The sequence below is a fragment of the Calypte anna genome, chromosome W, assembly GCF_003957555.1.
Source record: "Calypte anna isolate BGI_N300 chromosome W, bCalAnn1_v1.p, whole genome shotgun sequence".
Lineage (NCBI taxonomy): Eukaryota > Metazoa > Chordata > Aves > Apodiformes > Trochilidae > Calypte > Calypte anna.
Window position 1 is genome coordinate 20,467,421 of NC_044276.1, and position 23,530 is coordinate 20,490,950.

Consider the following 23,530-nt stretch of genomic DNA (forward strand, 5'->3'; position numbering starts at 1 on the left):
TTCAGCGAATTTTATATTTGCTACCAAAGTAATGTAATTTGAAAGCAATTTATCAATGCAATTTTGACCAATTTGAATAATTACTACATACTAGTGTTACTGAACGTACTTCATAGAGTATATGTCCAAACTCTTCTTCAGGCATCATTCATTCAAATTTGCAAAGCAAAAAAAAAAAAAAAAAAAAAAAAAAAAAGGGGGTGGGTGGGGTGGGGGGAGGAGGGAAAGAAGGAAAGAATAAAGAATGGGACACATTTAAAATGTGCATGCTATCATGCATAAAAAACCCCCAGAACTCTTGAAACAGAATTTATAAGTCTACACACATACAGCTCAAACTTCAGTGCAATGGCTAAATCATTTAACACTCAAAGAACAGAAACATGCAAAGAGTAGCAACTTCTTAAAAAAAAAGAAAAAAAGAAATTCCCCCCAAACTTATCCAGTATCCAATTCTGTAATGCAAAGGTGAGAAACTAAATCTATAAAAAGGCTTTTATTTCTTAGTTTTATTTTGTAGGTTAATTATGCAGTGTTGAAAAATGGAAAGGTGTGGCTTCAACTCTGACTAGCAGAGTTAAAAATCTCTCCATTTTCCTTTATCATCATGGGATACTCTTTAGGCAATCTAAATTAATTAAGACTTGCCACTTTCAGATGTATATAAGATCAAGCGTACCAGTTAGGATTTCACATTCACAGTACATAAGAAAATACACATGGAAAGAAAAGTAAAGAGTTAAATTAACAAGGATTTATTCACAGAAATACATGAAAGTAGAAAAAAAACCCCACAAAACCAAAAAAACCAAACAAAATCCAAAACATCAACAGAAAAGCTAAATAAGTGAAATGGAGAGGATTCAAACCAACTTTCACTCCCTAGCTTTCAACTAGCACCCTTGTGCATTTAACATTACAAAGGGCCACTTACATGCACTGATACATTGTAGATACACTGCATTACATCCATTACCTTAAACATCTCTAAGATCATGCTGTGAACACAAAGAAAGCATAAAAGGTAATACGTTGAGTGGGAATAAACACAAAAATAGCAACTGTCATTAACTTCTACAATTGTTTTTACATGTCAGCTAACAGTTATGCAGCCTTTAATGGGTCTTACCATGTAACAAATTTTTAGAGATTCTGCTAAAAATCAATAGTATATTACCATGCAGAAAGCACATCACACTTATAACACAGGAGCAAATATTTTGCACAGTTATATCATCTTTCCACATTGTGCAGATTACACAAAATACAATATCAATCTTAATCTTAACAGAACCTAAAAAGGTATTTCAAGGCCCAATTGTTAACTACAGTTCTCTATATTGATATCCTTAATAAAAATAAGATCCACAGAATCTTAGAAAATGAATTTTAAATGCAGGGCTATATTGCATTGGTAAACTGCAACACAAGATTGATGCAACATTAGTAAATGTATGCCAATTTCACTTTATGTAGTGCAAGCATGCTACTTTCCCACTAGCTAGAATGCACGCCTGAATCTTAAACTGCACATTAAGAATAATGCCTTACTCTAGAAATTAAATCTAATGATGTACAATAACCAAATCATAGCTGCTACTTTAATTTTTTTAAAATATAAAAATTAAGACGTTGGTCTTTGAAGTATCCCTCCCTTTACCCCAAAAATGAAAGGAGTGACTCATTTGTCAGCTTGCAGGTTTGTTTAATTTTGTCCAAGTTAACCTTTATTAATTTACAATGGGACTCTGTATCGTACACCGCAAGTGCCTACTCCTAATAAAGACAAGCTGCATTTTAGTTGTACTAACTTAATGTCTTTAGTTATTTACTAACATGAAAATTAACAAGGAATCCAATCAGGCAGGATGAAATAATGTAGAAAACCCTTACTTAAAAAAAAAACCCAAAACATAAAAGAAAGCCTTTTACTGTTTGTGACTCCCATTCTCAGGTTTTCTTTATTGTACACAAAATAGTTTTTCTCTTTACGAATCCCTACAGTTCAATTATATGGTTCTTATTTTTGTACAGTTCTCCAGAACAGTCCAGAATGTGTTGTTTCGTTAATAATTTTTTTTTCTTCTTTACATTCATTGCAGAGTTGTAATAAGAGACTGATTTCCATCCACAAAGGATCCAGATGTTAAAACATTTCCCAACATTGACTTAATGCAGTAATGGCAACACCTCCCTCCCACCCTTCCCAATAGGGTTGGGTTTGTACTGTATTCCCTATTGGTTTACCCTTCCCCACAGTAAAGGGTAACATTTTCCCTGGGTGCAGAGGCTTCCTCATAATTTCCCAGACTGAAGGACCTGTAAAATGAAAGACAGAGGTATAGTTAAATCTTACCTTGAACTTTGTTTATGCACTGATATGTCAATTAAAGAGCTGTATTGCCTTTTTTAAGAGGTAGGTGACAATCTTTAATTTGAAAACAAATTTATGCCTAGATTTCCCTTTTAAGTTTGTTTAAGAAAAGAACTCATTTATATCAGATATATTATTATTCATGAAACAACACTGTATACTTTAAAGCTACACTGACAGTTCCACTATTGTAGCTAAGCTTAGATTGTATATAAAAGCATTTCTATATATTCTAACAAGTCTTTGACTTTTTAGTACAAGATTATGAGGTAGTTATGACACTGAGAAAGAATATTAAACATGTCTTCTACAGACCTAACAATTTCACTTAAACAAGATAGTCACAGTGTTTCCTCAGTACAAACTGAGAATAATTGACAGTGTTACCACTTTGGATTCCTCTTCATTAGTATGAAAAACTCTACTTATTTCAGAACTATAATGCCCTCATTGATAAATATGTAAATACTTGAAATGCATTTAATCCATATAGTTCAAAAAATTTCTTATGTCACTGACTGAAAAATCTTAGGTTGGCTTTTAAATAGCTGTCCATTCAACAATTAAAAAAGTATTACAAGATTCACTCCCATAATTTCGGTACAAAAAAAATCTAGAGCATGTATCAAATTTATATAAAGATTGAATGAATAAATGTAATTTGTACTGGTTTTTATGTAGTATAATAATCTCTTCACAGTATCACATTACACGTGGGAACTTTGCTTTATCCAGTGTGCACAAACAGCATACAAAGCAAGGTGGTATAATACAATTATTCTAGAATGCACAATAACTGTTCTTTGCTGAAATGGAGTAATTCCTCAGACAGAACTGTATCAACTCTGAATTGTGGAATTGTGGAACATGGCAATAATAAACACATAGGCATCTCCAAAACATCAAGTTCTACAATCAGCAGAGTTACAGATTAGCTTAACATCCTTTATTCAATGCAAAGATCATCTAGTATGTGGTTAAGAATATTTTGGACTTCTCATACCAAAAGTGTCTTAAACTTGCTTTCCTATCCTAGGGAAATATTCCTGATTAGACCACATCTGCTACCTACTACTTCATAAGACATAAAGGAGCCTGTGACTTTAGTAGGATAGATTGAAGATTTTAATCATTGTTTTGTTTATTAAACCTGAACAGACACTTTGATACATCTACACTTCCAACCTTAGCTTGATACACTACTGTGCATCTAGTACAGTCACTCTCTTTCTGTAAAAATAAGTCAGACAACTGCTTTTGCTACAGCTACCACCACTAGGTACACTATCATATTTTTTGTCTTCTTATACAAAGGAAGGATATCTGTTCCAGTATAACTGAAAATTTTAGTCTAGTGAATTACTTATGTTGCATATAATGTAAACAGGGAGGAAGTCTTTTATACAGCTGTTTATCAAGGAAGATTTATGTGCTTACCTCTAATTATGGGACTGCAGCTACAGTGCATTAGGTTAAACTCCGTAGTAAGCTGCAAGGCGCTCTTTTAAGGGAAGAGGAAACTGGTCAGAGAAACGCCTCCAATTCTCATCACCAACTTGATTTTTAAATCCATGAAGAATCTACAAATTGGGAATTCAAGGTAATAATTAAACAGCTGATATTTACTAGCAACATATGCAGTAAGCCACAAACTACTGGATTCTGCATCTGTCCATTTGAATTCCCCAGTTGGATATTTAAATGTTACTAAAAAACAAAGGAAGTCTAGTAATGTCTTTCTTAAAAGAAAAAAACACTTTTCAGTCAAAGGTAGAATATAGAATATAGCTACCCACACAAATATATAAATATTTATATACTATATAAATATACATATGTGTGTAAGCATTTTTAATTATTATGGAGACTTACAACCTTGAGTTAGACCATTTCAGAATGCTAAACGTTTTGTCAATTGACACAGTTTATATGGTAAGATTACTGTATTCACATTTATTTTTTTAAATGTGCAATATGTTCTGGGAGGAAACCTGAGCCAGAACCACTGCCAGTATTTGACAGAATCATAGAATGGGTTGGGTTGGAAAGGACCTTAAAGATCATCTAGTTCCAAGCCCCTTGACATGGGCACGGACAGCTCCCACTGGGCCAGGTTGGTCAAAGCCCAATAAAACTTTGCCCTAAACACTTCCAAGGAGAGATCACCCACAACTTCTCTGGGCAAACTGTTGCACAATTAAGAATTTCTTCCTAACATCCCAATATAAATCTACTTGTAAACCCTTTCCAGATACTAGAAGGCTGCTCTAAGGTCTCCCTGGAGAGACCTCTCTCCTCTTCTCCAGGCTGAATATCCCAAACTCTCTCAGTCTGCTGTCAAAGGGCTTCAGCCATCTGATCATCTTCATGGCCCTCCTCTGGACTTGCTCCAACAGCTCCATGTCCTTCCTGTGTTGGGGGCTCCAGAACTGTACACAGTACTCCAGATGGGATCTCATGAGAACAGAGTAAAGGGGGAGAATTACCTCCCTCGACCTGATGGACATGCTTCTTTTGATGCAGCCCAAATATGGTTGGCTTTCTGGGCTGCAAGTGCATATTGACAACTCATGTTGAGCTTCTCCTCACCCAACAGCCCCAAAGTCCTTCTCCTCAGGGCTGCTCTCAATCCATTCTCCAGCCAGCCTGTATCTGTGCTTGGAATTGCCCTGACCCATGCGAAGGACCTTGCACTTGGCCTTGTTGAACTTCATGAAGGTGGCACATGCCCACATCTCAAACCTGTCAAGGTCCCTCTGGATAGCATTCCTTCCCTCCAGTGAGTCAACCGAACCACACAGCTTGGTGTCACTGACAACTTGCTGAGAGTACACTCAATTCCACTGTCCATGCTGCCACAAAGATGTTAAACAGCGTCAGTCCCAATACTGACATCTGAGCAACACCACTCATCACTGATCTCCAACTGGACATCAATACATGTGGAGATGGCAACTTTGAGTGCCACCACCCAGACAATTCCTTATTCACCAAATAGTCTATTCGTCATGCCCATGTCTAATTTAGGGATGTTCTGCAGAACAGTATCAAATGCTTTGCACAAGTCCAGGTAGATGACATGAGTTGCTCTTCCCTTAGCCACTAACACTGTAACCCCATTATAGAAGTGTAGAATCGTGAAAAGAATAATTGTCTCAAAACAGCTGCTCTGACAATGTGGACATTGCGCTCAACTGGAGACCTCATTCGATAGCCATCTGAACTCTCTTCTCTCAAGGAGAGGCCCTCATTTGGGTAACCACCCTGATAAATGGGGCCTTATTCTCGCAGGAGCAGCCCCTCCTTTAGTGGCTATCCCGATAAGCTGAACACTGTCTTTGCAAGGGGAGCTCTGTTTGATGGACAGCCTGACAGGTAGGACAGTGTCCTTACTTGATAAGGGACAGGGGCAGGCAAGCTGTACCCTGCGGAGGCAGAGTGACATCTTGTGTGTGCCTGTGTAAAGCCATTGAAGAATGGGCATGCTCAGAAATAAGGGTTATTGTTGTGTCATCCCATCTGGAGGGGTCCAAGTGACCACCTGGCTTTGCAAGATATGCCAAAGCCCCCCCCCCCACCAAAGGTTTAGGTTAGATATTAGGAAAAAATTCTTTACAGAGAGGGTGATCAGGCATTGGAATGGGCTGCCAAGGGAGGTGGTGGATTCTCTGTCCCTGGATGTTTTTAAAAAGAGACTGGATGGTGGCACTCAGTGCCATGGTATGGTAAGCACAGTGGTAGCGGATCAAGAGTTGGACTTGATGATCTCAGAGGTCCTTTCCAACCCGGCTGATTCTGTGAAGTAAACACCTGGCTTCACAAGATATGCTAAAGGCCCCCCACAAAAAAAAAAGGGGGGGTCAGGTGGCATAAAGGAGGCACACTCAAAATGCTGGATGTGCACCCACCATCCAAGGACCCAAGCTTCCTACCGAGATCACTGCTGGATCCAAGGGTACTTATATCTTTCCTATCTCTATCTTTATCTTTGTCTCTATTTCTAATCTTATCTCAGCACATGAGGGTAACATAGTTTCTAACTTTGTTAAGTTTTACTTCCCATTGCTTTGTTTTGTTAGTTGTAACCTGCTGTTTTAACAACTTCCTTTAAGTTTTCCTAAATTGTAATCCATTGCTTTGAAAGTACCATAATTTATATTTCTGCTTCCTGTAATCTGACATGCTTTATAATCTTACTTTTAAGTAAAGTTGTGTTTTTATACAAACCTCCTAGGTAATAACCTTGCTCCTGAGTACCATGCAGAGAATTCCTGAACTTAATCTCACTGAATGGGTCGTTAAAAGAGATTAATTAGAGGAGGAGAAGGATTGGGCCCAGCTGCACCTAGGCTCCTCTCTGAGGGAGTTTAGAAAGCAAGGGGGTCCAGTCCGAATCCCCCTGGACTGACCCCAACTCTGGGGAACCCTACCCGTGCCCACTCTGTGGGATGTGATATTTTTTTTGGCCCCCACACCTGGGGAGCTGTGCTTTGTGAGACGTGACACTTTGTCAGATGTGATAGTGCCACACCCACCTTGTAGGTGGACAAGAAGGCCACCAAATTTGTCAGGCATGATTTGCCCACAGAGAAGCCATGATGACTGTCACCAATCACCTCCTTATTATCCATGTGCCTTCGCATAGTTTCTAGGAGGATCAGCTGCATGATTGTGCCAGGTACAGAGGTGAGACTGACTGGCCTGTAGTTCCCTGGGTGTTCCTTTTCTCTCTTTTTGAAAATGGGGGTTATGTTTCTCCTTTTCCACTCAGTGGGAACGTACCCTTATCATGGGTGGTTCTTCCTTCTTCCAGTCTCTACCTTTGCTTTCTGCAACTTGGGTGGTGTAGCTTGAGCACTTGATGGTGAAGACTGAGGCAAAAAGAATCATTGAGTACCTCAATCTTCTCCATATCCTGGGTAACTAGGTCTCCCATTTCCTTTCAGAGAGGGCCCACGTTTTTGTCTAATTTTCCTTTTATCACTGGCATACCTATGGAAGCTCTTCTTGTTGCCTTTAATGTCCCTGCCCAGATTTTATTCTATCGAGGCTAGCTTTCCTAAACTAATCCCTGGTTGCTTGGACAGTATCTCTGCATTCCTCCCACTACCTATCTTTGCTTCCAAACTCCGCAGGCTTCCTTTTTGTCCGAGTTCGTCCAGGAGAACCTTGTTCATCTGTGCAGGCCTTCTGGTGGTTTTGCCTGACTTCCTCTTGGTTGGGATGCAGTGCTCCTGAGCTTGGAGGAGGTGATCCTTGATTATTCACCAGCTTTCTTGGACCCCTCTTCCCTCCAGGGCTTTACCTCATGGTATTCTACCAAGCAGGCCTCTGAAGAGGCTGAAGCCTACCCTCTTAAAATTCTGACCCATAAGTTCTTGGTTCACTCCTCATCCATCCCCAGACAGAGGTCAGTGAACCCCAGCTGTTCATTGATACAGAGGGCAACACCCCCTCTTCATCTCCCCTGCCTGTCCTTCTTAAAGAGCCTGTAATCTTCCATTCCAACACTGCCTGTCAGAGGAGTCACCCAACCACATCTGGGTGATGCCAATAAGATCATAGCCCTTCAGGCATGTGCACGTCTACAATGTGTTTTTTCCCCGTACTGTGTGTGTTTGCATAGAGGCATTTAAGTTTGGCCCCCTATGAAGCTGACTTACTGGCTGGAGTTACTGGCTGTAGCTACTTTGAGGTATTCCACTGGTCCTTTCCTGTTGGCTCCTATTACCTCAAGAGGCTTATCTTCATAAGACTTCAAGTGTGCTGCATTGTTTCCAGCATATGTCTGAGCAACAAGCTGAGAGCCCTTGCTAGCACCCTGCCTCTCAAACCTTGGTGTGCCATTCCACATTCCTACATGACCAAAATGAATTCTTCTGTTTGTTACAAACTGACAGACAGAATGAATGCCTGTCAATTTGTAGCACAAATACAAAAGCATCCTGTGAGACCTGTGTTTTTTCCATGGAACCTGTAGACAACTATTACTAAAAAGGAAGTTCTTAAAGTCTTTTGTGTTTTGAAAGAACAGGGATCCACATCAGTTAAAATCCAGCATAAGAGGGGAAGATGAAAAAAAATAATCTACAGTTTTCAGTCTGGACCCTCAAATGTAATAAATTAACTGAAAACTATGCAAATTGAATGATACTCTTAAAAAAGGTCAGTATTTTAGTTTGAAAACAGATGGTTAAAAGGCAAACCTATGAAAAAATAAAAGCAGATGAAATAGCTCCTCTGAATAGAAAATTATGAAGAATCTGTAAAGTTTTGTTTTGTTTTTCTTTTTAAACGCAAGGACACTTAACTTTGGAACTGTCAGTCATGAAAACATCCTTACAAAAAAGGCAATGTCAAAGTTAAACTTGATGGTACTGAGTTCACCCTTAACACAACTTTCTCAAACAGAGCTTTTCTTAAACAGCATGTGGCGATAATAACATTATAGTGTCACCAGTTAATTTACTGATTTTCTTCCTGAAAGAGACCTTCCATAAGCAGATCCACCTCTCTTTCCTAAAAGAGCCTGATTAGCCAGATGTCAAGAAACTACTGAAAAAACTAAGAATGTTCAGGTACAATAAAAGGAACACTTTTTAAAAAAACATCTTCCAGTACAGCAAGTGAGCTTCAGATACAGTATTCAGATATCTTGCTTTTATAAAATGTGATACAATTCTTAGGATATGCATGACATTTCAACACTGTCAGCTCATCTATATGTGTTCTTGAAAGGGATATTTTCTCTCTTGGCTCTAGTGCTCCAAAAGCACAAACTAAACAACCAAGCCACCCCAAAAAACAAACAATCCACTACCAAGAGAAAGATCTATTTGGACTTTGAAACTGCTTTGGAAAATAATCACAGACAACATCCCCGACTTTCTTTTAAGCTTATATTTTCTGTTTCCTTCTGCTGATGCTAGAATACTCACATCCATGTTTTTCCTGTCTCTTATGTTGCTTCGAAGCCTCTCCTAACTGGTCTCCTAATTAGGACAGCGAAATTTTTGTCTTTGCTCTTCAAGATGAGATTCAGAAGTTCTAGATTCCATTCTGATGTTCACATTTGGCATTACGTGAAGAGAAAGTGCCAATACTTATCCATGATCCAAGTATATATTTAGAAATATGCTCTATTTTAGCTTTAAGAGGATCGTTAACTTTCATAAACCTTTGTAAAACCAGAGATTTCACTTTACAACATACAAGGGGAGCCATGGTACTGAAAAGTAATAGCTTCTGTTCATGAAACTGAAACAATTTTGTTTTGTCCTGTTTTTTAACCTAAGACACTAGTGCTAGCACTGTACGTTAGTTGCTTGATGACTTGTTTATCCAAAAGGAATTCTGAGGAGGATTAAGGAATCCCAATTGCAATTTTCTATATAGTTCTCAAAAAAAAAAAAAAAAAAAAAAAAAAAAAGCAAGCATCTTGGGGTGTGGGGGAGGAAGTCTTGAACCACATAGATCTCATTTTCTAGAAAAGACAAAAAAGAACCAAAACAAAACCCAAACAGAAAAAAGTCTTATATGTGTTATAAAAAAACCCTGTTCTTCCAAATGCCATAAAAACGTAGTGGGCTAGACATTATGAAAAGTTCTTTGAGGATAATTTTCCTTCCAAATAAGATCTCAAGTGAGGTTTTCAATACTGTTACAAAGACTTTTGGAACAACTTGAGAGCACGTAAGAAAATATAGGTAAAAAGACTTCGATTTTTATGATAGCTTCTCCAAAAGTTTATGACTTTGCAAGAAAGCCTTCATGACTTCAAATACAGTAAGTGATTTTGCAAGAAAGAAACAGAGGATCCAAAACAACCACAGTTCAGATATACTGTAATACTAGAAACATTACCTTACAGAACATGTCTCGGAGATCATCTTTTGGGCTAATCCACGATGCAACAGCATCACAAAAAAAAATAAAGTCCTATAAGATTAAACAATCACATAGGTTAGAAGTTTCAATTTACAAGACTGAAAACAATGCTTGATGTTTGTTCTATAAATTATGCAGGGTATTGAATCCTAATTCCCCACTGCTTTTGGTTTTACACATTTATTTTCCAGGTAATTCTGATAATAATAGTAAGTTTTGGTATGCTTAAGTGTATGGAAATAGAAATAGCTGAATGTAAGAATAGCTCTGTTTAATCAGGTTTTTGATTAAATAAAACCACACTTAAAAAAACCCCAAAATCATCAAACACATCCTTCCCTCCCACACCACACTTTTCTAACTAATTCTTTCAGTACACATACTTTGAGAACCAATCATCTTTATAACAATCAACAAACTCAAGACCACACTCACAACTTACTGTCATGTATTTCCAGTTGGGAAAAAAAGCTGTTGAATTTCTTTAAGCAGAGCCAGAAGTTGTCACTGGGATACACAGAATTTTTATCATACAGATTGAAAACTAAAGCTAGCCCAAAATACCTATGTTTAGTTTACCTGTTATCATCACTACCTTCTACTGTATGATTAAAACATCAGTCTTAATGATTAAGTTGATAATACTTAAGTTTTGATAGGAACTGAGGATAAAAACTACATAGGAAGAGAGCTGGGATAATGAAGAGAGTCCTTCATTTGTCCCTCCATTTAATCTGTGTGAAAGAACAAATGGACAGCAGAAGAGGAAAATGCTAAGTACAGAATAAGGGATAAATGGCATGAACTGAAAAATTCAAAACAAGAGGCTCAATTCTTATGTTTCAGAAAGAATGATTCCAGGCAGAGGAGAGGGAAATTCACCTTCATTTTCCTCTTAGAAATTATTACATCAGTACAGCTTTACTTTGGAGCTGCGGAGACGAATGAGCAAGTCATATTCTGTTATTGAGATGTACCATTTACTTTATGTACACATCTTCCTTGTCATATTGACTATTTAAGCAATATATTCAAAGTTGAAACAGAATCTTCCCTACACAAGTTTTAAGAATGAAGGGGTGGTTATTGTTTTTGTTCTGCTTCTTTTTTTAAAAAAGACTAGATTTCATCTGAAACATAGATTTTAGTATGTCAACTTTTGCCTTGTATTTTTATAAATATCCTCAACATAAAAGACTGACAGAAGTATCAAAATAAAGTTGATCAAAGTTCATTATTTGCATAGTCTTTGTAAGCAAAACACAAAAAATGAATTTAACAACATTGTCCTTTCCTTTCCGTAAGTGATAATTACTGAGGCAGAAATCTTGAAGTACTAAAACATAAACCTTTTGGACTCCTTGACATCAAAAAAGTAGCTACAACACGTACTACAGGGAATCAACAAGCTAAACTTTTTCATATTCTATATATAGCTCTCACTAAATTTCATGATTAAAGAAAAGAAGTTAATATTTATTTATGTATATTACTTGGACTACTCCACTGGGGTTGACTGAGATCATGGTACATATCCCACGAAATGCTGAATCCTTTTCCTCATTGTCTCTTATGTTTCGCAGAGAGGTGCACCTAGTAAGTTGGAGAGCAAAACTTAGCAAATTCTATTACTTTTTCATTCAGTCAAGTCAGAACTAGATGACAGTATTTGATGGAATAAGTCACATCAATAAGATAATCTGAAACACTAGAACACTTAGAAAGATACTTGTTGAACAGCCTACTAGTATATTCCCATTAGGCATCATGTCCAGAATCTTGCTTTCCAGATGCACTATGTACAGTTAGAAAGTGTCACCTGTATTCCATTAAATACAAAAGAAACATGTATATGAAATATTTATAAAAACTATCATTATTAGAAGTGGAACATATAATACTATTGCAGTATGAATTATGTCAGATACCACTTCGAGAACAGTTATTTAACTTTTACAGCATAAACCAAGAGTTATTTTATACATAACAAGTCTAGACACATATTCCTTACAGCAATTCAAGCCTCAGACTGAATTTTAAGTAATGCACAGTTTAAATTTTACAGTATTTGCATGCATTGTATTATCATTTTGGTGGATTTTAAATTGCTCTTTAGTAATCAAGCTTTCACACACAAGCATGTGACAATCTTATCCCATGCATAAATTATTTGTTAGCCACAGCATGACAGTGCTATAAAGCTCACAAACCTGATAGGACAAGATTAGTCACATGGTTGGCAATGATTAAGACTGAGATTTTATAACCAACTGAAAATATATCTAAAAGTGAGATAGAAGGATGAAAGAAAGAGTGAAGAAAAAATGAATAAAATAAAAAAAAAGATTGAATAATACACACCAGGGTCTTATAAACTGCTGTAGCATGGGGGCCACCTCTTGAGGACAAACGTAACCAAGACGACCAATTGTTATTGCTAAGGTAATGCAATCACGGTTATACACCACCAAACGCCAACCAAGACATGAGTAAATGAGAGGGGGAAGAGAAAAAATAAAAAAAACAACAAATAACTCAGAAACAGAAGCCAACAGAATCTGTGCATGATAGTAAACATAAGATTTCACCAGTGCTGTTTATTACTACTCCCTAAATAAGAGGCAGCAACATATACGGTATACTCTCCAGGATAAAAGAAAAATTAAAGGAGAAAATGAGAGAACACCATAAAACACAATTTAAAATCCAAAGGCTTTCTGATGTAAGCAGTCATTCTGCCCTTTGCAGAATCAAGTCTTACAGTAAATTTACCTACCATACACTTTGAAGTTTTTAATAAAAAGTACTACTATGGATACTGTAGACAGAACGGAATTAACCATTTTCAGTTTTAATATCAAGTAGTATTAAAGATTTTATTTTTTCACTATTCTGTATTCGAGATTTTAATAGCTCTACTATCTGTCAGTAAAAATACATTCATAGATAATTTCACATTGAATATATTATGGTCTATCTAATAAACACTAAATAGATTAAACACTTCTCAAAGAGTACCAAATATTTGTTTTCTTCATAATCTTATAGAGAATTTAAAGTGGTTGCTAACTCACAGCAACTGACTGCAGAAAATTAATTATTTAATCCCAGTATTTCTCCAGTTCAGAAAAGGCTTCCTTATAAAAGTTGTATAAGAACTTGACTTCTGATACAAAAGCATAAGGACACATGAAAAGCAAAACTGATTCTTTGGATGATTAGGAAGTATGGTCCTTTGTTCTTTGGGACAGACCAAAGAAAATATCATAATGCAGATGTGTTTTAATGGTGTTTGCTCAACTCGTTAAAGATTAATCTTTAGAAAAAGTAGAAGGTGCGGAACAATGTATCAGGATTACTTGAAGCAGAATGCGTGAATAATACTAAACCCCATGAAATTTATATGAAGGAGAGAAAGGAAACCTAAAGTGACATACTATGTATTACTTATTAACAGGCATTTGTAAACAGTTTCATTAAACATGCAATAAAGCAGATGATACTTTTTCCCTCTAAATTTTTATTAGTTTAGTATAGGATATACAAGCAGTTTGAAACATACTAATTCCATAAAAACTGTGGCTCACTGTTAATGTACTATTTTGCCTAGACATTACTCAATTTAATATGCAGTGTCTCAAATTTTCAGATCTAACTTATAAAACTGGATTTGAAGTGCTACTTCGAAATTAAAATACACTTTATGTATCTTGGGTTTATCTGTAAATTCTCATAGCTGCAGTCTGTAGAAGGAATAGTAATTTCTGTCAAAGCTTAACTTTTTGTCATTAACTCATTATTTTCTATGCAACTACTTAAGGTATTTTTGTATGTTTCCACAGAAGTGCTTTCATAGCTCATTAGATAACCTAAAGTAGGAAACAGTAATATTCTTGCATGTACCAAACTCAACATTTATTTTAAATTATGTATCCACATTTAAAATAGCTATTTAGGTACTAAAAAAAAAAAAAAAAAAAAGAAAAAAAATAAAGTCTCCCTACCACTGAGAAATACTGGGTGCTTCTCGGTTACAGGTATTATACTTCCATCAGTGCAGACAAAGGGGGGTGGGGCAGGGGGAAAGAAAATTTATATTGCTATATATCGGGAAAAGCGCAGTGGACAACACACAGATTAATATAATCAAAGTATTGTTGTTTATTGAGAGTAGCCGTAGCCCTTTTATACACAGTCAGCCTGATAACATAATATAAGCATATTGCTGATTGGTACAACACATTCTTCATATGCCACAGGGTGCTATCTAACTAGTTAAATAGAACTGTTTATGTGTTGTCTATGTGATGCTTTCCCATCCTGTTATTCTTCTTTTCTGCTGCCAACTCCCTTATCTTTTGCCCATAGCTGATCTTTTAATAACCTCGCAGCTGGACCTCAAGGCCCTTAGCTCACTCCAGCTAAAGCTAAATAGGATTGCTCACATGTCCATTTTCTTCCAAAGATTTTCCAACATCTATACTATTCCATGATGTATTTCATAATAAGTAGTTATTTGATCCAAAATTATCTTTTGAAAAAGCAACATCTATAATATTTTAGACAACTAAGCAATTTTTGCTTCAAGTTCACCTTCCATATTAAATGAGGGGATGGGATGTAGAGAACAATGTAGGAAAAATATGCACTGACAAAAATCTCTCTGTGATTTATCTCACACTTATCTCAAGAAAAATTTAACTATAGCACCGAATTTGCATAATTTTCAATTATGTCAAGTATAATGACTAAGCTATCATTTTTCTTACAAGACAGTTTTCAAACAAAGAAGTCAAAAGATTATCAATTATTTAAAACAGTAAACCAGAACCCTGTTAATTTATTAAAGTTTTGCTGAAGTATGGAAGGTTCTCTTCATACTCAAACATGCCCTCTATAAATGCAAAAGAAACAAGCCTCAGAAATTTAAATTCAATGAGTCATTTTGGGACTGCTCACAATTTGGAAGGCAGAGCTGCTAGCCTGAACATAGATATGTGCATGCCATTGTTAGACTTCTTTTCAGAAATTTGTTATTAAGTGAACAGGTAAAAGAAGTTATATGCAATTTCAGTTATATTGTGGCAAAACTGCAATCACAGATCTAGATTTTTGAACATATTACTACAAATTAATCTTAAAAAGGTGCATTTTTTATTCAAAGGGCTCTTTATTTGTTTTATATATGCCAATTGCATTTGTTTCAAACACTCTACATATATATATATCACACATATGTAAGGACATGCATATATTAAAACCAGACATTAAATCTTTAAGTGTTACTGCCCACATTTGTCATAAATAAAATTGGAAGAATACTCAAATAGATGATAGATAAATATAAAATGCTGAAAACGTGAGAAAAAAATGTTAGTAATCTAGATAGGTGATAGATGTTTTGCTGCAACACCAATATTTTTAAGAGCTTTGACAAAACAGAGTTGGTTTTGCTTGCAAAAGCCAAATACGTAGCAATAAAATAAGTTCTATACAATTTTTAAAATAATTATTAAAAAATAATCTCTAATTCCCTTTACTATGAATGGTTCAGTTTTTGGGTACCTGTGTTCTCTAACAATGTCTTCGGTGTGTTGGGCCTGTTAATTATATCTACAAGCTGGTGCAACACCATTGGAATATAAGGCTGCATCTCTATACCTGAAAAAGCCAAAAAGAAACACTCAGAAGAAAAAGACCATTACTATATGTAATATATTTCAATCCAGTACATTGAAAGTATGAGGCCCTGAACCCAGAGAATTAGATAGAGGACAGTCAAGAGGAAGATCTTTCTGGAGGGTCTCCTGGTTTCACCCCATCTACCAGATGGATTATGACCACAGCTATAAACAAAAAGAAGGGTAATTGTAGTTGGTGACTCCTTTCTGAGGGGAACAGAAAGCCCTATATGCCAACCTGACCCATCCCACAGGGAGGTCTGCTGCCTTCCTGGGACACTTCCTGGTCTGCTGACTTCCTGGTAAGGGATATTAGTAGGAGACTCCCTGAGCTAATTCAGCCCTCAGATTATCATCCACTGTTGGTAGAACAGCCTGGCAGTGATGACATTAATGGAAAAAGTACTAGGGCGATGCAATTAAAAGGATTTCAAGGTGCTGGATCATTAACAGGATAGGAGCACAGGGGTGTTTGCCTCAGTTCCTGCAGTAGAAGGGATGAAAGAGGAAAGGACTGGGAAAACCCATCTTATCAATAGGTAGCTAAAGGATTGGTGCCACCTGCAGAATTTTGGGGTTTTATGACCATAGCAAATTCATGGTACCTAGTGTCCTCAAATCAGATGGGCTTCGTCTGTCTAGCAGGGGCAAAAGGACTCTAGCCTATAAGTTGGCGGGGCTGATAAGGAGGGCTTTAAACTAGGTTTGTAGGGGGAGGGGATTGAAACCAGGCTCTCCAAAGATGAGCCCAAGGATGGAAAGCCTGAGTTAAGAGTCAAATCAACAGCCCAGCTGAAGTGCGTGTACACCAATGCACGCAGTACGGGAAACAAACAAGAGGAGATGGAAACCATTGTGCATCAGGAAAGCTGTGATGTAGTCGCCATCACAGAAACGTGGTGGGATGACTCGTATGACTGGAGTGCTACCATGGATGGCTACAAGCTCTTCAGAAGGGACAGACAAGGTAGGAGAGGTGGAGGAGTGACTCTATATGTTAGAGAGTCTCTTGACTCTCTAGAACTTGAGGTCAGTAACAATAAGGTTGAGTGCCTGTGAGTCAATCAGGGGGAAGGCCAATAAGGCTGATATCCTCGTGGGAGTCTGTTACAGCCCACCCAACCAGGATGATGAGAGCGATGAACTATTCTACAAGCAGTTGGCAGATGTCTCAAAATCACCAGCCCTTGTTCTCATGGGTGACTTTAACCTGCCGGATGTCTGCTGGGAATTCCACACAGCAGAGAAGAGGCAGTCTAGGAGATTCTTAGAATGTATAGAGGATAATTTCCTACTCCAGCTGGTAAATGAGCCCACCAGGGATGGGTCCCCGCTAGACATTCTGTTTGCAAACAGAGAGGAGCTGGTGGGAGATGTAGTGGTCGGAGGCTGTCTGGGGCACAGTGACCATGAAATAATAGAGTTTTCAATACTCAGGGATGCAAGGAGGGACAACAATAAAACCTCTACACTGGACTCCCGGAGGGCAGATTTTGGCCTTTTCAAAAGACTGGTACAGAGTGTACCCTGTGAAACAGCCCTTGAAAACAAAGGGGTCCAGGAGGGATGGGCATACTTCAAGGAGCAAGTCCTGAATGCACAGGAGCAGGCTGTCCCTGTGTGATAAAAGGCAAGCCGGCGGGGAAGACGACCGGTCTGGTGAACAGGGAGATACTGAAGGAAATTTGGGTTAAAAAGAGAGCTTGCAGTCTATGGAAAAAAGGGCCGGCTACTCAGGAAGAGTTTAAGAATACAGTTAGGTCACGTAGAAAGAAAATTAGAGAGACGAAGGCATGATTTGAACTCAATCTTGCCACTGCCATTAAGGATAACAAAAAGTCTTTCTACAGATACATCAACGGCAAAAGGAGGGGCAGGGAAAACCTCCATTCTTTGTTGGACACGGGGGGAAACATAGTTACCAAAGATGAGGAAAAGGCTGAGGTATTTAACACTTTCTTTACCTCAGTTTTCAACAGTAAGACAGGTTGTCCTGAAGACAGCTGGCTTCTGGGGCTTGTAGAGAGAAATGGGAAGCTGAGTAGCTCCCTTGTAATCCTGGAGGGAACAGTTTGTGACCTGCTGAGCCACTTGGATACTCACAAGTCTATGGGACCAGACGGGATCCACCCCAGGGTGATGACAGAGCTGGAAGAAGAGCTCACCAAGCTGCTCTCCATCATTTACCAACGGTCCTGGCTCATTGGGGAGGTCCCAGATGATTGGAAGTTGGCAAATGTCACACAAATGTACACAAAAAGGGATGGAAGGAGGACACAGGAAACTACAGGCCTGTCAGGCTGACCTCAGTGCCTGGCAAGGTTATGGAGCAGATCATCCTGGGGACAATCATACAGCACATACAGGATGAACAAGGGATCAGACCCAGCCAGCACGGGTTTAGGAAGGGCAGGTCCTGTCTGACCAACCTGGTCTCCTTTCATGATTGGGTGACCCGCTTGGTGGACGAGGGGAAGGCTGTGGATGTGGTCTACCTGGACTTCAGCAAAGCCTTTGACACCATCTCCCATAGCATTCTCCTGAAAAAGCTGTCAGCCCACGGCTTAGACAGGAGCACTCTGTGCTGGGTTAGGAACTGGCTGGAGGGCCGGGCCCAGAGAGTGGTGGTTTCAATGGTGCTGCATCCAATTGGCGGCCGGTCACTAGCGGTGTCCCCCAGGGATCAGTGTTGGGCCCAGTTCTGTTTAATATCTTAATCGATGATTTAGATGAGGGGATTGAGTCCACCATTAGTAAATTCGCAGATGACACTAAATTGGGGGGGAGTGTCGATCAGCTGGAAGGCAGGAGGGCTCTGCAGAGGCACCTGGACAGACTGGAGAGTTGGACCGATTCCAATGGGATGAGGTTCAACACGGCCAAGTGCCGGGTCCTGCACTTTGGCCACAACAACCCCATGGGGAACTCCAGGCTGGGCACAGAGTGGCTGGAGATCAGCCAGGCAGAAAGGGACCCGGGAGTCTCGATTGACAGGAAGCTGAAAATGAGCCAGCAGTGTGCTCAGGTGGCCAAGAAGGCCAATGGCATCCTGGTCTGGATCATGAACAGTGTGGCCAACAGGTCCATGAAAGTGATTCTTCCCCTGTACTCAGCGCTGGTGAGGCCACACCTTGAGTAGTGTGTCCAGTTCTGGGCCCCTCAGTTCAGGAAGGAGATTGAGGTGCTGGAGCAGGTCCAGAGAAGAGTAACAAGGCTGGTGAAGGGACTCAAGTGCAAGTCTTATGAGGAACGGCTGAGGGAGCTGGAGTTGTTTAGTCTGGAGAAGAGGTGGCTCAGGGGAGACCTTCTTGCTCTCTACAACTGCCTGAAAGGAGGTTTTAGCCAGGTGGGAGTTGGTCTCTTCTCCCAAGTAGCTACCAGTAAGACTAGAGAACATGGTCTTAAGCTCTGCCAGGGGAGGTTTAGGTTAGATATTAGGAAGAAATTATTTACAGAGAGGGTGATCAGACATTGGAATGGGCTGTCCAGGGAGGTGGTGGATTCTCCGTCCCTGGAGGTTTTTAAGAAGAGACTGGATGTGGCACTTGGTGCCATGATCTAGTAACCACACGTTTTGGATCAAGGGTTGGACTTGATGATCTCAGAGGTCCTTTCCAACCCAGATGATTCTGTGGTTCTGTGAGTCCAGGAAGGCCGGAAACTCTTCAAGAAGGAAACCTTAAAAGCACAGGAGTGGGCCGTCCTCATGCGCCATAGGACAAAATGGCAGGGAAGACGACAGGCCTGGCTGAACAGGGAGCTTTTGCTGGGACTTAGGAAGAAAAGGAGAGTTTACCTCCTTTGGAAGAAGGGGCAGGCATCTTGGGACGAGTACAGGGATCTGGCTAGATCATGTAGAGGAAAAAATTAGAAAGCAAAAGCCCAGCTGGAGCTCAATCTGGCCACTGTCATAAGGGACAACAAAAAAAGTTTTTACAAATACATTAACAATAAAAAGAGAGCCAGGGAGAATCTCCATCCTTTACTGGATGTGGGAGGAAACATTGCAACCAAGAATGAGGAAAAGGCTGAGATACTTAATGCCTTCTTTGCCTCCATCTACATTTGTCAGACCAGCCACCCCAAGGTTATTCAGCCCCCTGATCTGAAAGATAAGGATGGAGACCAGCACAACCCTCCCCATAATCCAGGAAGAAGCAGTTAACGACCTGCTATGGCACCTGGACACTCCCAAGTCTATGGGGCTGGATGGGATCCACCCAAGAGTATTGAGGGAGCTGGCAGAAGAGCTCACCAAGCCTCTCTCCATCATTTACCAACAGTCTTGGTTAACAAGGGAGGTCTCAGATGACCGGAGGCTTGCCAACATGACACCCATCTACAAGAAGGGTCGGAAGGAGGATCCAGGGAACTACAGGCCTGTCAGCCTGACCTTGGTTCCCAAAGAAATTACGGAGAGGTTCATCTTGAGTGCACTCACATGGCAGGTGCAGGACACCAGCAGATCAGGCCCAGCCAGCATGGGTTCAGGAAAGGCAGGTCCTGCCTGACCAACCTGGTCTTGTTCTATGACCAGGTGACCCGTCTAGTGGACAAGGGGAAGGCTGTGGGCGTTGTCTACCAGGACTTTAGTGTAGTGTAACAAGGCAACCAGGTGCCCCTAATTGCCAGGGAGTGAGCATGAGCTTGTGTCAAGCCCACCTGTGCCCAATTAGGGTGGGCCCCCACTGCACATGAGCAGGACCAGGGGGCCAATAAAAGGTGAGGCCTGAGACACAGGTGGGGCTCACTCCTGAGCTAGCTAGCAGAGAGATCAGTTGCTCTCAGAGCAACAGCACTGATCCAGGCTAGTCAACCCTGTGGGCTATAGGCTCGGAGCACTGTTTGTGAGTCTCTGTGGGAACACCTGGTTGGACCTTGAAGTGCCGTACCCTAAAAGAGGTTCGTCTTGCTACATCTGGTGGAGAATGCGGGCAAAGACCTTGGTCTAGCTCGTGCTCAGACGAATCAGAAAAAAGGGATCCAGTCTGGCACCAACTAGCATTAACAGAAAACCCAAAGAGTCGGGTAAGAAGATCCACTACCGCTCCTTCCCTACCACTGATTGACCAAGAAAAAGGAAAAGATGGGATTGTCAGCAAGTACCCCTGTCAATGAGAAACTGGTGACACTGGCGAAGGAGCAAGAGCTCTCCTCCTCCCCATCCTCTGCGGCTGCGTGGGAGCTCTGGCAGGAGGTCAGTAACCTATTGGGAGACCTCCATACTCAAGAAATTAACAAAAATATAACTGGAATAGATGATACCTGGGGACTTTAGCAAAGCCTTTAACACTGTCTACAACAGTGTTCTCCTAGAGAAGCTGTTGGCTCATGGTATAGATATGAGTGTATTCTTTGTTGGATTAAAAAATGGCTACATGGCTGGGCCCAGAGAGTTGTAGTCAACAGAGTCAAATCCATTTGGCAGCCAGTCACCATTGGTGTTCCCCAGGGCTCAGTTTTGGGGCTGGTATTGTTCAATATCTTCATCAGTGGTCTAGATGAGGGGATTAACTGCTTCCTCAGGAAGTTTGCAGATGACACCAAGTTGGGTGGGATTATTGATCTGCTCAGGGGTAGGAAGGCTCTGCAGAGGGACCCGGACATATTGGATCAGTGGGCCAAGGCCAGCAATATGAGGTATAACAAGGTTAAGGGCCGGGTCCTGCACTTTGGTCAAAACCACTCCATGGAACACTACAGGCTTGGGGAGGAGTGGCGGTAAAGCTGCCAGGCAGAGAAGGACCTGGGGGTGTTGGTTGACAGCCATCTGAATATGAGCCAGCAGTGTGCCCAGGAGGCCGAGAAGGCCAACAGCATCCTGGAGTGTATTGGGAATAGTGTGGCCAGCAGGAGAAGGGAAGTGATCGTCCAGGGAGGTGGTGGATTCTCCGTCCCTGGAGGTTTTTAAGAAAAGACTGGATGTGGCACACAGTGCCATGGTCTAGTAACCATGGTAATTGTGGATGAAGGGTTGGACTTGATAGACTTGAAAGGACAGTGGTCCTTTCCAAGGCGGATGATTTTATGATTCTATGATTAAATTTCTGTCAAAGACAAGAATATCAAATTTGATTTCAATTTTAACATGTAAGTATCACTAGAAATAAATACCCTCCCTCCTGAAAAAACATTCAAAATGTGCTAAGATTCAAATTAATAAAAAAAAAATCTTACCCATCTGGATGGAGATTTCTCCAATTGCCCAGGTGGCATTGTTACACACAGAAATGAATTCAGGGTTTAGGTTGGTTCCCAAAATGGGCATGAAATCAGCTAGAAAGAACATTTTAAAATCTCATCACATAATACAACCATGTTGTCCCATTACTGCAAGATCACAGGGTGTAAAAAAAAAGTTTTTAAAAAATTGTGTAACCATATTTGAATTATTTTAAAACATTATACCTGAATTAACAAGTGCTTTATTTCTGCTATATATCAGATCAACCTGGATTTTACAACCTACGCAGCTTAATAGAAATCCTTTCAAAGTGTAATTTAAAAATATTTCAAATGGGTATTATTGAACTTTTATGCAACTCTAGAAACCTTTTTTTTTCTCCCCTTTCCGGGGATGGGGAAAGAAAAAACACACCGATCGCCATGTATTCCCCTGAGCTAACATTAATATTAAAAATAACCAAAAATCTTTCCCCCTAAAAAACCAAACCCCATATATTATATTCCAAGATGTATTATAACATCTGTTAAACAAATTTTAAATTCTAAGCCTATCCATGCATTGATGTCAAGATAAGTGTATCTCAAGAGTATCTGAGGGAAGAAACAGTGAGTATTGTGGAAGTGTATAACTGATGTTAGCTCCCTACTGAAATTTAAAAAAAAAACAACCCCCCCCCCCCAAACCTAACCTTTTGCCAAGTTTTTGAATGTCAATATATATAAACTATATGTAACAAAAAAGCTACAAATTCAAGAATTTATCAAAGAAAGCAACTTTTCTAATTGGAGTCTAAGTACTGTTTTGCTGTATTACAGCACAACAGAAATCATGTTACATTATAAAAAATAAGCAGCACATGTCTCTGTGTACAAAAAGAACGTGTCAAACACACAGTTCAAAGGAGAAAAGACTACAGACCCTTGCTGATAAAGGAAAATGAATTTACAACACCACAACAGGGCAAACCACAGAAAAGGGAATTTAACCATGGCTAAAACAGTCTCCAATCCTTTTTTAAAACATGTTAATTATTTAATATGTAAAAGAAACATACCGATGCAAGGCTTAACATGCTGAAAACACGCCTTTGTCAGATCACCTAACAGTGCAAAAGAACTCTGCCGTACCTCAGGCATTTTATCCTAGAGAGAGGAAGAAAAAAACCTGACAATTTTAGAAGTGTTTTCCATTCTCTTGTGAAAGATGATCCTTGAATTTGTGGTGGGTTGACCTTGGCTGGCTGCCAGGTTCCCACCAAACTGCTCTAGCATCTCCCATCTCAGCAGGATTGGGGGAGAAAATAAGGTGAAAAAACTCATGGGTTGACATAGTTTACTAAATAAAAGCAAAGGCCATGCGCCATGCATGGAAGCAAAGGAAACAAAAAAGGTTTATTCTCTA

General features: G+C 39.6%; 1 protein-coding gene across 1 annotated transcript in view; it reads right to left on the bottom strand.

Moving 5' to 3' along the window:
* Positions 1 to 732: 732 nt before the first annotated feature.
* LOC103531805 (transportin-1) overlaps positions 733 to 23,530 on the bottom strand; it is a 99,063-nt gene continuing 76,265 nt past the window's right edge. The window contains exons 18-25 of the mRNA XM_030468391.1: positions 23,184 to 23,271; positions 22,120 to 22,218; positions 15,827 to 15,922; positions 12,623 to 12,698; positions 11,755 to 11,854; positions 10,238 to 10,312; positions 3,812 to 3,954; positions 733 to 2,319 (exon numbers count right to left, since the gene is read on the bottom strand). Of these exons, the coding sequence (XP_030324251.1) occupies positions 3,847 to 3,954; positions 10,238 to 10,312; positions 11,755 to 11,854; positions 12,623 to 12,698; positions 15,827 to 15,922; positions 22,120 to 22,218; positions 23,184 to 23,271 (642 nt within the window). The 3' untranslated portion in view covers positions 733 to 2,319; positions 3,812 to 3,846. The remainder of the gene's footprint in view (positions 2,320 to 3,811; positions 3,955 to 10,237; positions 10,313 to 11,754; positions 11,855 to 12,622; positions 12,699 to 15,826; positions 15,923 to 22,119; positions 22,219 to 23,183; positions 23,272 to 23,530) is intronic.